General features: G+C 43.4%; 1 protein-coding gene across 2 annotated transcripts; it reads left to right on the top strand.

Moving 5' to 3' along the window:
* The first annotated feature begins 37 nt into the window (after nucleotides 1-37).
* On the top strand, nucleotides 38-13,375 carry ACOT13 (acyl-CoA thioesterase 13). 2 transcript variants are annotated; one of them, XM_049654806.1, is made up of 3 exons: nucleotides 38-367; nucleotides 10,470-10,654; nucleotides 13,125-13,375. In XM_049654806.1, the coding sequence occupies exons 1-3, from the start codon at nucleotides 287-289 to the stop codon at nucleotides 13,324-13,326; spliced, it is 468 nt and encodes a 155-aa protein (XP_049510763.1). In that variant the 5' UTR covers nucleotides 38-286; the 3' UTR covers nucleotides 13,327-13,375. The 2 variants fall into 2 exon arrangements, with proteins under 2 accessions (XP_049510763.1, XP_049510764.1); XM_049654807.1 differs by lacking the exon at nucleotides 38-367 and adding an exon at nucleotides 3,944-3,985.
* Nucleotides 13,376-14,537: the final 1,162 nt, after the last annotated feature.

The following is a 14,537-nucleotide window of genomic DNA, read 5'->3' as shown; positions in this document are numbered from 1 at the left end:
GGGCGATGGGCGTGGCCACGCGGGGGGAGAGCGGGCGGCGGCAGGGGCGGGAGCGGATATAACAGCGCTTGCGCGCACGGTCACAAGCAGGGTCGGAACCTCAGAGCGCGAGTCTCTGACGGCTTGGCAGCCGGAGCCCGCGACGCCGGACCCGGAGCGCACAGTGGGCGGGGAAGACGGAGATTTCTTCGCCCTGCTCGCCCTTGGTGTTTTGCGAACACATCGGGGCTCCCGGCTCTTGCAAGGCTCATTCGTGTGCGGTGCCCAGAAGCAGGAACGGTCCACGATGAACCGCTTGACACAGCACCTGCTGGAGCTGTTGAAGACGATGGGCAGTGGTCGCGATTTTGATAGAGTTTTGGAAAAGGTATTGGAGTCAAAGCCTCGGCTTCTAACGGAAGTACGATGCTTGGGGCGGGTTGCGCTGAAAATTAGTAGCTCTCGCTAGGTTCTGTTGGACGCCCCGGTAAATTCAGCAATGGTGATTACTACTGTTATGGAGAGCCATTATGTGCTGGGTCAAGTGCATAGTTTATTTCATCTAAATGTACATAAATACAGGTCTTCATTGATTTCCGATTGGGCTACGTCCAGATAAACCCATTGTAAATTGAAAATATGGCATGTCCAAAGTGCATTCAGTATACCTAGCCTACATAGCTTACTTAGCCTAGCCTATTTTAAATTTGCTCAGATCACTTCTTAGCCTGCAGTTGGGCAAAACCGTCTAACACACAGCCTGTTTCGTGAGAAGTGTTGAATATCTTATGTAGTTTATTGAGCTCTGTACTGAAAGTGAAAAACGGAATGGTTGTATGGGTACAGAGTAATTTTAAGTATAGTTGCTTACCGTCCTGATGGAGGGCCTGACTGGGAGCTTCCTGCCACTGCCTAGCGTCAGGAGAGCATGGTCCTGCATGCATGTAGCTAGCCTGGGAAAAGATCGAAACTCAAAATTCGAAGTCGTCTCTATTGAGTGTGTATCGCTTTCACGCCATCGTAAAATTGAAAAATCCTAAGTCAAACCATCGTAAGTCGGGGACTGTTTGAATGATTATCACTTGTTCTGGAGACACAGTTGCTCGGTGTCAGAGCTAGAAAGGACTTTAAAGTTCAACCCTTGAACAAACAAATGCCTGTAGTGCTCTGGGGGGGAAAGTAATCTATAGTTACCATGCACTTGCAGCCTAGAGCGTTTGATAGTAAAAACTTGCAGTCAGGGAGGAAGGACAAGTTCTGGTGGAGTGGCCCTACAGAGTTAGGCAGGCTAGCCCCTGTCCCCTTTGCCACATGAACAGACTAGCCCAGATTCCTAGTTCTTGCGGTCTGTGTAGAAATCCTGTTCCATAGGAGTCATTTATAAATAAGCATGAATAACAGAAGCCCTTGGTTATATCAGATTTGCAAGACACTTAACAACCTAAGAACTTTTAGGTTTTTTTCTGAATATTTTAAAGCATGCATGCCTGTTTTCCTTCTGATTAGGAAAGAGTTTGGGGACATTTGGAAATAGTTCACTTAAAAGTGGAGTTTAAACACACCAACTGCATTCATTGGAAGAATGTGGTGCATTAGACCAAGGTCTTCCTCCTGGAAACAACACCTGGGCTGTATTTTCAACATGTAAATAACTTTCCCTAATTATCTGTAAGGGCTTTTGTGAAAAACATAGGAAAGAATAATTAGGCAAAAGTATTTAATGTTTGCAAATAGCAAACACGATAAAATAACAAACACAATACACTACTTTATAATTAACCCTTTGAGAGATCTCTTATGCAAAGAAAGAAGTATCGGACTCGGGGGGGAAGTTTGAATTCCTTAAAAATTCTGGAGCCATTTTCATTGTTAACCTTTTGGATGTGTGTCCTCTCATGATAATCTTGTCATGGGTTGGATTTGCCTTTGAGTGTCTGATTCAAATTCTCTTAAACTTCGTGTGTGCCTGCCTGAGTCGGCACTGGTGGTAACTTGCCTTCCAAGAAGATATGCCTGTTCAACCAGATGTATAGAGTTTCTCAGATGTTGCAGTTTAAAGTTGGGTAGTGATACCAATTATTCTAGACCCAGCACTGTCCAACAGAGATACAGTGCAAGATACAAGTGCAAGCCACATGCATCATTTTATATGTATAAAATTATAAAACAAAAAGAAAGAAATAAAATTAATTTTAGTAATATATTTTAAGCAACTCATTATATCCAAGATAGTGTTTTAGTATGTTATCAATACAAAAGAGTATTATTTTGGGGGGACTTCATCTTTGAAGTCCGGTGTGAATTTTACACTCAGAGCACATCTCAATTCATACTGACGATGTCTCAAGTGCTCAATATGGAGTTGTGGATAGTGACTGTCATACTAACTGCACAGGTCAATACCATTGTAGGTGCTCTGTATTAATTTGATCTAAAATAGGATTTGTGGTTGTTTTGTGTGGGCAGAGTTGCTAGGGCTAACATATATATTTATGCAGGGGGCGCCTGGGTGGCTCAGTAGGTTAAGCGTCAGGCTTCTCACGGTTTGTGAGTTGGAGCCCCGTGTTGGGCTCTGTGCTGACAGCTCAGAGCCTGGAGCCTGCTTCGGGTTCTGGGTCTCCCTCTCTCTCTGCCCTTCCCCTGCTCATGCTCCGTCTCTCTCTCTCTCTCTCTCTCTCTCTCTCTCTCAAATAATTAACATTAAAAAAAAAAAAATCCCCCAGTCCAAATGTCAATAGTGCTGATGTCGAAAAACCTTTTTAATCACTCACTTTGTGCTGGGTTAAAACTAGATAAATTGCTACTCTCTCGTTCCAAGTTTGCACTGAATTTTGAACCGGTTGTTCAGATCAGACTTCCACATGTCTTGGTATAAGACAGAATGTGGTCTCTAAGTCTCTACTAACAATTATTTATATTCTCTTTGTTAAAATAACCAGTGTGTTTTCTGTTGCGTCCCTGGACCTTGGCTGACAAAAGTATTTTATGTCAAATAGTTGTCCCTTTGGTTAAATATGACACCAGAGATTTTTCAAGGCAAGGATGCTCATTCTTAAGCATTTAATGCAAACGCCTTGTTAAAACTAAATTGGAGTAAGGATGCATATGATCTTTCAGACACGCCTGTGTGCTTACTTCACTGCTTTTGCAAAGATGAAGAGGGATGATGTTTCTTAATATTAACAAGCGTGAGAAGCGGTGGTGCAGTATCAGTGCTCTCCGTCTGCCCCTTGCCCCGTTCCCACAGTGGCCCCACACGTGTTCCATAGGAATCATTTATAAATAAGCATGAAAAACAGAAGCCCTGGGTTCTACCAGATTAGCTAACTACCCCAAGAAAGAGAAACACCTCATCCAAAGAGAGTTGCGTTTTTTTTTTTTCTTGATTATATGGTAAGAAAATTCTGTCCTAACCTTTGATTCTTTTAATGATTTTTTTAAAAGCCAATGAATTAAATAGAAGAACACTTGAAAATTTGGCTGATAATATGCCAAGGGGAGTTTTGGTTTTTGGACAGATATTGTACCCCAGCATATAGAATCTGCTAAAGGATGGTGACTTTCTGTTCTTCCCAAAATGACCTATTGAAGAAGGCACCTTCCTATCAGTCCTGGTACAGATGTCAACCTTGTGCATGAGATCTTACATTGGAGCTTCTTTATTTTAGCCTGTTCTAAAAACAAAAAAAAACCACCTCTGGTTTATTGATGTTTATAGATACCCACAAAACCCATCTTTTGTAAAATACCGATAGAGAAGAACCAACACTGAAAGTCCTGTTCTTGCTATAAGATCACTTTAAAATCATTCGACAAACCGAGTACTGTGAGATGATGAAGAACTACCAACCACAGTTCCTTGCCTTCTAGGAGTTTATCATCCAGGAGAGGAGAAAAGTGGGATCTAGGGAAGTACCAGTCCCATCAACCGTCCCTGAGAAAAAAGAGTCCCATGAATGAAAAAGTTCAGGAAACATTGATGGTGGATCCCCCCACTTTTTTCAGTGTATTTATTTTAATGTTTATTTTTGACAAGAGAGCACAAGCAGGGGAGGGGCAGAGAGTGAGGAGGACCAAGGATCTGAAGTGGGCTCTATGCTTGACAGGGATGAGCCTGGTGGGGGCTTGAACTCACCAACCACGAGATCATGACCCCAGCTGAAGTCGGATGCTCAACCGACTGAGCCACCCAGGTGCCCCATATCCTCCCCTTTTTAAAAAAAAATTGCAGCAAAATATACATGACATAAAATTTGTCATCTTAGCCACTTTAAAGTGTACAATTCAGTATTAATTGCATTCACATTGTTGTGCAACCATTAACCACCATCGACCTAAATGTCTAACCATAGGGGAACTGGTGAAAGAAATCCCTTATAGCTCTATGTAAAGAAGGCACATTTTAAAAAATGACTTCTTATCATAGGAGCATGTCATTAAATGATGCGTATGACTTTATAAAATTAGAAATTGTTATATTTATTTACAATAATAGCATTTACTATGTGTCTGGCACTGTGCATTTCACTAATTTAAACTCTTTATGGCAAGAGATACAATAAATGTCGAAATCCAGGGCACCTGAGTGGCTAGCTCAGTTGGTTAAGCATCTGACTCTTGATCTCGGTGTCATGGGTTCAAACCTGGTGTTGGGTTCCTGGCTGGGTGTAGAACCTCCTTTAAAAAAAAAAAGTGCATTAAGGAATCTACTCCTGAAGTCATTGTTGCACTATATGGTAACTCACTTGGATGCAAATTAAAAAAAAGAATAAGGGGCGCCTGGGTGGCTCAGTCAGTTGAGCGTCCGACTTCAGCTCAGGTCACGATCTCGCAGTCCGTGAGTTTGAGCCCCGCGTCGGGCTCTGGGCTGACAGCTCAGAGCCTGGAGCCTGCTTCCGATTCTGTGTCTCCCTCTCTCTCTGCCCCTCCCCCGTTCATGCTCTGTCTCTCTCTGTCTCAAAAATAAATAAAAAACCTTTAAAAAAATTAAAAAAAAAAAAAAGAATAAATAAATAAGTCAAACTACAACTATCTGGAAAAGAATTAAGAAAAGTAGTCAGCCAGTAAGCATGAAAGACTGTTCAGCAGCACCCATAACTGGCTAATGGCAAACTTAAACCATGAGACACTGTGTTATTTTGCCCATCATATTGTAAAAAGAGCAATTATGAGTAATAATATGCATTCCTGAGGATGAATTAGGGAATGAGGCACTCTTACTCAGTGGTTTTGAAAAGTAATCTGGCAGATTGGTTAAAAATTTACATAACCTTTTACCCAGCTACCTAATTCTGGTAATCTGTCTTCCGCAAATAAAAGCATCTTTGTTTGTAATGGTAAAAAATATTCAAAGAACATATATCAAGCGATACTTTAATAAATCTAATATAGTCAAATACTAGGGAATCCCACAGAGCAAATAAAGAAGATTTCTGTGATATGAGCTACAAGCATGACTAATTCTACCAGGAAGAGAAAAATGAAAGTTGCAAAGTAATGTGTATCATGTGATCCCGCCTTTGTAATTTTATACAAAGAAAGGAAAAAAGCCTTCTATGTGCATATATGTTTGAAAAAGTCTAGAGAATGATATTGCATGATACATGGCACTGAAGGGGTGGGAGGTAGGAAAATGCATCTCTACACCGTTTATTCATATGAAATGATCGTTGCAGTTAAAAATCTAATAAAGGGGAGGAACGTGGCAATTTAGATGGCTCAGAGATAGAATTTAAGGAGTCAAGATACAATTAGTGAAATCATGGGCTCAAGTCAAGAGTTCATCCTCCTGGCAGTGCTGTGACTGTCATCCCCGTTTTATACATGAGAAAGTCGAAGCTTACCTTTTCTAAGCCCTTACGGCTAGTAATTGGGATCTTAACCCACGTGTCTGCCCCAAAGCCCATGCCATTAACTCTATTATAGTGCCTAACTTTAGAGAACCTGTCCTCTAACCTTCTGAGGGAACCTGAAAGCCAGTGTGGCCTTTGGTGGTCTCATGAGGCCGGATGATTAGATGACCCTAAGACTCGGGTGGGCGGTGCAGAGTAAGAGCCAGCAAAGGGACTGTGTCACTCCACAGAGGAGGAGGAAACCCAGGAGAAGGTGGACGTGGGAGTTCAGGAAAGGCCAGGAAAAGGTTTGGATGTCTCGACATGCTGAGAGGTCAGGTAAACAAAGGCCTGAAAAATATCCACTGAATTTAGTCATGGGGTCATTCAGTGAATGAGTTTAGTAATTGGAGAATTCTAAGTTCCAATCGGGCGATTTTAAGAAAAATCCATGTGAAACTATACAAACCGATTTGGGGTTTCACAGTTGTGTTCGGGTCCCAACTTTACCAAGGATGAGAACTGAAATGTCTTGATCCCCCATGATATGCCGGGCCGTGTTCCAATTGCTTAATTTGAATGTTATCCTGCTCTCGACCACAGTTAAGGATCTTGCCTCGGCCTGGCTCCAGAGCTGATGCTCTTGCCTATTGATCTAAAGCCACCCGTGCGATTAAACTGCTAAAACACACATTATAAAACCCAAGTGCTGGGCGGCTACAGCACACGGTTGAGCCACAGTACTTCTGTAGCATGTGCCCTCTTAGGGGCCCTTACTGTAACTGGCCTGTTTGCCGCTGTGCCTCCCGCCTTCTTACTCTTCCCTCCTTTCCTGCTTTTATGAAGGTACATTTATACGTTGTCCTCAGACACTTCCTTCTGGTATCTGCACTGCGTCACATACGAAATCAGCAATGTCTGTCATCAGGACAACTTGCTTGAAAACAACCTCTTTCACAAATACATAAACTTCTCATTCACTGACCTCCTCGGTTCTCGGGTGCTTTTGTGTGTTAAACCCGGTCTTTCGTATTCAGCGTCCTTCCGTGGCTGACTCGCGTGGTTACACACACAGATTTTCTCAGGCCACGTGCCACGCTCCTTTAGGCCCGTGGCAGACACCCTCACTGAGCCAGAGACACACACGTCTTCATTCATTAGCAGAGGCAGGGTGGTGAGCGGCACAGCGATCACCAGCAGTCACAATGATGACTGTGGACCAGGACCAGGACCAGGACCAGGATGACCGGAAACGTCAAGGCCTAAGGAGAGCTCTGGGGTTCGCACGGAGTTTCCTGTTGGGGGCCATCTCCTTCGTGCTGATTATCAGGCATTCCTTCTCACTGCCTTTCCTGAAAAGGTAAGGGAGGAACGGGGGAGACGGTTATCGGCGATGGAATCGGAGCCTGGGTGTTCGGGGTGAGGAAGGAGGGTGCCGTGGCGGCAGGAGCCATGGGAACTCGTGTGAACGCGTGAGGAACCGAGGAGAGGCAGTCCGCTGCAGGCCGTGCAGAAAAGGGACGGGTGATCGTATGTGTGCACACGTACGTAATTTTTCCTATAAACCGAGGAGCCCACGTGTTGGACTGGGCTGAGCCGTAAAGGTTCTTGCCATCGTACCGCGGTGGCCCGGAGAATGGAATATATCTGGGTGCTTCTCAGCATTGTTGGTTTTGGCCTCACTGCATCGTAACAGGCGTGGCAGCTATCCTGCGTGACACCCGACGCATCAGGACCCAGTTGCCCGCAGCAGTCCAGGTGAGCCGTGAAGGGAGGTGATTCTGCAGAGGAGTTAAACCTGAGATGTGGGAGTCCGATGAAAACAACAGGACCCACTTCAGAGATCTGGGCGGGTGGAAACAATGTGTGCAGCATCGCGGAGTGTGGTCTAACTTTGGTCTAACCCAAAGTTAGCCGTAGTTAATAACCGAATAAACAAGCGTGTCCCCTATAACCCGTATCTTGACTGAGACCAAGATCATATATGCTCTCCTTTTTAACAGGCTTCTCCTCATACCCCCCTTCCTCATCAGAGAGAGGTTAGCTCTCCGTGGGCCTCTTCCCCAACAAGACTATTGATTAGCTTTGGGAGCTGGCTCGGACAACCCTCTGTTAGCTTCCAGTGGCTTAATTCCTTTATTTTACCCAGGGAGACGACAGAGGGCGACACATAAAAGCATTTCTTTTGCAGGATCAGGCTGATGGGAACAAAATTCTCTCTACTCCAATGTATATTTTAAACCACTCGTGTGTACCAGTGTGTCCTTTGGCCTTTCAAGTTGGGGGAAAGAAAAACAGTCAAAAACTGTATTCTGCAGTAGAAAGTCAAGCTGACATTTGCATGGCCTCCTGTCACCCCCGCCGAAGTCAGATAATCACTAACTGATCTCTACTCAACACGCGACGCCTTCACATGGCACCCAACTGCCTTCAGTTCTCTTCCCCTGAACTGTCTGGCTTGTTCCCCATCTTCACTTGGCTCACTCCTCCCTGTCCCTCAGGAGGCCTTTCCTAATGTCTGTTCTCTAAAAACATACTCCATAAAAGTTAGATGCCCTTCAAGCAACCTGTACTCTCTTTTCCAGGAACCCTCCCACTGCAGTGGTCTGCGTACGGTCTCTTCCTTTAGGTTGCGAACCCCTTACGAGGAGGGATTTGATTTCATTTGTCTTTACGTTGTCAGTGCTTAACATACTCGTGTAAATGCCCGAATGAGGGCAGTTTACACGTTGGTCCTGTTCGATGTGTAGTTTACGAGGACATCTTGTGGCTACATCATTTTTCGTGTGGATAGACTTGATCCTGTCTAACATGATTTGCCATTGACTTACCTGTTATGCAAAATATGACATGATATTGTTTAGGATGGTTTATATTGTGTGGCTGTGTTTGTTTTACCTCAGGGCCTAGTTCTCCAGGGGAAAAAGAACAGCAAAATCACTAAAGTTGTGGTTTGTGAAACTCCAAAGCGTCTTCCTGGTGGGAGCTGTTAAAGGCCACTGCAAATCCAGAGACATTATAGTGTCTAGGGAGACTTGAAGATTGACAGACCTAGATCTAAATTTCAGGTCTGTCCCATCACGGGTGACCCCAACAACAAACCACCATGAACTTCAGTTGCCTACTTAAAGGGGCAGTGGAAACTACCCCTTCCTTATTACATAGTATTTAAGTGTTTGGCACAGAGCCTAGCATAGGAAAATGCTCAGTTGAGATAGCGGTTATCTAGAACCTAATCATTTAATGCTCGAGACACGCCACACCCCCAAATACAACAGATACACCAAATACTCATCTGTATTCTGCCTGAACACCTCTAGCAACAGCAAAAATGACCATTGCTAAATGTAGCACATCCCATTCACAGCTCAGTTCCAATTTCTCAGTCTTATACTATGACGTTTTTCCTAGTAATTTAACTAGGATATAAAAAACATATTTCTATTTTTCCAAAAGCTTTTTTTTTTTTTTAAATTTTTTGACAGCGTGCATGCGAGTGGAGGGGGGGGGTGCAGTGGGCAGAGAGAGGGGGAGAGAGGATCCAAAGCAGGCTCTGTGCTGACAGTAGAGAGCCCCATATGGGGCTTAACTCACAAACCATGAGATCATGACCTGGGCTGAAGCCAGATGCTCAACCAACTGAGCCACCCCAGGGTCCCCAAAACTTTCCTTTTGAAAGATTTTGATATAAAAATTGTAATTCATTATTTCCCTTTTTATCTTTTATGTACTTATTTTTCTTTATAATACCATAAATGGGGCAGGATCTTAAAAGTAGCAGTTTAACTTCTGGATTCTGTGAAACTTTGTATAGTAAAATGGGTTTATGGTATAAGTTTGCGAATTCTAGACACTCAGTGAATTACTGAATTTCTTCCAGTCTATTCAAATTATTTTAAACTATTCATTACAAAGTCATTATAAAAGTTACTCTCTGCAAAAACTAGGGAACATCCAAATGAAACCTATCGTGGGTTAACAGATCACAGGGACCAGCGAGCTTTCTTGGTCTAAAATTCTATGGAGACATTGAGATGTCAGGTTGTAATACATAAGGCTGGAAAGCTTAGAATATTTGATTTCTGCAGTGAAGATTAACAAAAACTACTGTCTTTCCCCTAAATATTCCTTTTTCTTCAAAAATAATTTATATATGAGGGGCACCTGGGTGGCTCAGTCGGTTAAACATCTCTGATTCCAGCTCAGGTCATCTTATGTTTTGTGGATTCGAGCCCCACGTCGGGCTTTGTGCTGACAGCTCAGAGCCTGGAGCCTGCTTCAGATTCTGTCTGTGTCTCCCTCTCTTTCTCTGCCTCTCCCCTGCTCATGCTCTGTCTCTCTCTCAAAAATAAGTAAACGTTAAAAAAGATTAAAACAATTTATATTTGGGGTAATTTCTATCAGAGAGAGATTGGCAACTTATTTGAATTTCTGCCCAACTGTTTTGGGGTGACTTAGTTTAAGATTTTAAGTAATCTCTACACCCAATGTGGGGCTCAAACTTACAACCCCGAGATCAAGAGTCACACGCTCCACCAACTGAGCCAGTCACGAGGCCCTGGGGTGAGTCAGTTTAATCGGACGATAATTCTTGATGGGCTGTTTGGGCTTTCCTAATACCAAAGCATGTTCAAAATTCTTTTTTTCTTTTACGTTTAGGTGACTCTGGTCTCTGCTACCCCTGGGAAACTGATTTGTGAAATGAGAGTAGAAGACGACCATGCCAATAAGTACGGCACTCTGCATGGTGGCATGATAGCCACCTTAGTGGATAACATATCAACATTGGCTCTGGTGTCCACAGAAAGGGGAGCACCAGGAGTCAGTGTCGATATGAACATAACGTATGTATCCAAACTGTACTACAAATACCTTTTTATAATGTGAAAACTCATTTCAAACAATGAGACTACGTACAATTGTAACATGAATAAAACTGGAGGTGCCCCGAGCTCATCATGCTTAAGGGCAAGTATAGCTGTGCCCAGAATATCCCAGAGCCTTAGAATCTAGAATTGGAGCAACTGATTTCCAAATGCAGTATGTATGTATCCGGAGGAAAGGGGTAATGACCTAAACATTCAAAGAAGCAAACATTTGGCTTCTGTTAGGTTATGGGGAAAAAACTCCCGGCTTGTAACCATTGCACAAAGTCCTGAAAAGTGCCACCTGTACAAAGGTCTTAGGAGGGTTGTATTGAGTGCGTATAGAGAAAAGCCTGAATAAAAGTCAGAGTTGGATAAACCTTTATAAAGTATCCATCGCCATTTCCTTGTACCAGAGTGAACACAAAATGGCCAGTTTTGCAATCCTGTATCTCTCCCTGCAGCTGCCACCAGGCTCCATGGGTATAAACTGTGTGGTCAGGAAGCAGCACCCCAGATGTCAGGCTGTCACTCTGGTGAAAATGCCTGCAGGGGTCAGGCGTTTCCAAATGTAAAAGATCTAGTTCCAGTTTTAACCAGTACTGGTGCCAGTCCGGTCACTAGAATGCAGGGCGTGGGGGTTTTGTTTCAGTATGACTGCTTTTTCCACCTACACAACAGAAGAATGATTTTTACTGGGGGCACCCGAAAGCCAATGTTATACAACATGAGGGCAGTGGAAATAACGTTATCAGATTTGTAGACAATCTAAATCTTTTATTAGGCTCACTTCAGAAAATTCAGCCCGCGTCTACTGTGGAAATAAATGGAGGGTGCCATTCACAGGTCACAGGACAAGGGCAAACGGTCTTGAAATTAAGATCCACGGAAAGAACAGTTTCCGTTCGTTGTACTGCCGAGCAGGCTGGGCGGTCCTTACCTTACTCCGTGAGTGGGGGTGGGACCCGCTGATGATTCTACTTGGCCTTGGGTGCCTCTGCCCAGAGCACGGATGCCCCAACCTGGCACCTCGGGATCTTGTGAGATCCTACTGCTGCTATCGTCAGCCTAAAGATTCTTTAGGAAGTCAGACAGCTTCCATCAAGAACTGCCGGAGCTTCAAAAACTGACCCACCTGAGCAGAAAGAGTCTCAAAGGTTTACTGTCGATATTTCATAAAGAAAACAACTTATGAATATATACGGTTCATCACCAGTATTCTAAGGAGTTCGCATTAATTAATTCCTTATAGTTCTCACATTAGATCGTTTTAAGTGCCGTAAAGTGCAGAATTTACTCAAGTGCAGTTGAGTGAATTCTAAATATTGATAGAAGATAGAGTAGGCCCCTCTTACCCATGGGGATATGTTCCAAGACCCCAGTGGGTGCCTGAATCCACAGGTGGTACCGAACCCTATACATACACACGCGTGATAAAATTTACTTACAAACTACGCACAGTAAGATTAACAAGGATAACGATAATATAGAACAAGCGTGATATAGTATGTGAATGTGGTCTCTCAAACTACCTTCTTGTACTGTACTCACCATTCTAGTGAGGATGGGAGAGGATGAGACACCCAGAGCAGCAGACGCAGTGAGGGAAAGACGTAGGCAGGGACGCAGCGTTAGGCCACTGTTGACCTTCTGACAGATCAGGAGGATCATCTAATGCTTTATGGACCACAGGTCACCCAAGCTATGGAAAGTCAAACTGCAGGTGAGGGGGAACCTACTGTGTAGACAGACACCAGGAACACTTCACCCAGGACGTTCCCAAATAAAGATGAAAGAGGAAACTTGAAGAAGGGGGGGGGGGGGGCTTCTCATATTTATGGGAAAAGAAACTCGTGGGGATATGAAATGGGGAAGATGAACTTGGTCAAGACCAGCCATTCAAATCTGACAGGACAGAAAGCTTACGGATACCATTCTTAAACTCTTGTAGAAAGAAAATAAGCAACATCTAAGGGACGCACACAACTTCCCGTTTTAAAAAATGTTAAGGTGCGCCTGAGTGGCTCAGTTGGTTGAGTATCCAGCTTCAGCTCAGGTCACGATCTCAGTTTGTGAGTTCTGCTGTCAGAGCAGAGCCCACCTCGGATCCTCTGCGCCCCTCTCTGCCCCTCCCCTGCTCATGTTTGCTCTTTCAAAAATAAATACAGAATTTTTTTTAAAAAAAAAAATTTTTTTTAACATTTATTTTTGAGACAGAGAGAGCATGAACAGGGGAGGGTCAGAGAAAGAGGGAGACACAGAATCTGAAACAGGCTCCAGGCTCTGAGCTGTCAGCAGAGCCCGACGCGGGGCTCGAACCCACGGACCACAAGATCATGACCTGAGCCGAAGTCAGATGCTTAACCGACTGAGCCACCCAGGCAGCCCAATAAATACAGAATTTTAATAAAAAATTATTTGCTGTTAACTATATTTGTTTCCCTTCAAGGTACATGGCACCGGCTAAAATAGGAGAAGATATAGTGATAACAGCCCATGTTCTGAAGGAAGGAAAAACACTTGCATTTACCTCTGTGGATGTGATGAAGAAGGCCACGGGAAAATTAGTAGCACAAGGCAGACACACAAAACACCTGGGAAACCAGAACACCACCGGCCTAAAGAAATCCAACAGCGAACACCAAGTGTAAATTTGACTTGAACAGATGTAACTTTCAAAATAAATTAGCACAACCAGAAGTGGTGAAGAAATCTTTTCTTTGGAGAAAATGACATAGTGAGTGAGATGCTTTTCATCTTAAACCTCTTCAGTCTGTAATCTATGTATGGTAATTGGGTGAAAACATTCTTAGCTGAAAGGGTCTCTGAAAACTTAGGTAAAGCAAAGAAGCTAGCAAGGACATTTTGAAATGAGATTACTTTTTTTTTTTAATGTTTATTCATTTTTGAGAGACAGAGACAGAGCATGAGTCGGGGAGGGGCAGAGAGAGAGGGAGACACAGAATCCAAAGCAGGCTCCAGGCTCTGAGCTGTCAGCACAAATCCTGACATGGGGCTTGAACTCACAGACTGCGAGATCGTGACCTGAGCTGAAGTCGGACACTCAACTGACTGAGCCACCCAGGCGTCCCGAAATGAGATTACTTTTAAACTAAAGTCCAATACTAAGCTATTTTAAGCACTTAGGGAAATATAAATGCTTAATCTGTGAATTTATGTCCTTCTCAGCTTTTAAAATAACTGCTACATTTTTTTAAAACCCAATTTCAAGATTATGGAACTTCAAAATTAATGAAACATAGCTCATATTGGAAAATAAAATAGATTGAGCTGTATAGCCTAAAATAGTCCTCAACGAAGTCTGAGGCAAAGCACATTAGTGACATAGGAAATAGTCCGATGGATGTGCTGTTTTTCTCTGATGGAGAATTTATTGAGGTGCCTGGGTGACTCAGTCGAGCGTCCAACTCTTGATTTCGGCTCAGGTCAAGATCTCGTGGTTCGTGAGTTTGAGCCCTGCATTGGGCTTCAAGCTGATAGTGCAGAGCCTGCTTGGGATTCTCTGCCCCCGCCCCCCCCCCCCCTTCCCCCGACTCCCTCAAAATAAACTTTAAAAAAAAAAAAAAGGAAAAGAACTTATCCTAGGACTGGCGTATTTTGTACTAAGGGCGGGGAGAAAAACATACTATTACTCCTTTTCTAGTACCTAGAATAAAACCATGCAGATCACAAAATGGGATCAGAAAGATTAAATCACAAATCACTTAGTCCATTTCTCAAGTTCTGTTGAACGTGGCATTCTTAGTATTTCATTTCTGCATCATGGGGTCTTCTGAACATTTCATTAACTAAACATCAAAAAGAAAGGAAGCAACTTTAAATAAATTTGGAAACACTATCA

The sequence above is a fragment of the Panthera uncia genome (assembly GCF_023721935.1).
Source record: "Panthera uncia isolate 11264 chromosome B2 unlocalized genomic scaffold, Puncia_PCG_1.0 HiC_scaffold_25, whole genome shotgun sequence".
NCBI lineage: Eukaryota > Metazoa > Chordata > Mammalia > Carnivora > Felidae > Panthera > Panthera uncia.
The sequence above is the reverse complement of the archived record's forward strand: the minus strand, read 5'-3'. Positions and strand labels throughout refer to the sequence as shown.

Bases quoted from the DNA above. Each gene is read 5' to 3' on its own strand.
- ACOT13 (XM_049654806.1), top strand. From the start codon at position 287: ATGAACCGCTTGACACAGCACCTGCTGGAGCTGTTGAAGACGATGGGC. The intron at 368-10,469 runs GTATTGGAGTCA...TTTTACGTTTAG, and splicing joins TTGATAGAGTTTTGGAAAAG to GTGACTCTGGTCTCTGCTAC. The intron at 10,655-13,124 runs GTATGTATCCAA...TTTCCCTTCAAG, and splicing joins AGTGTCGATATGAACATAAC to GTACATGGCACCGGCTAAAA.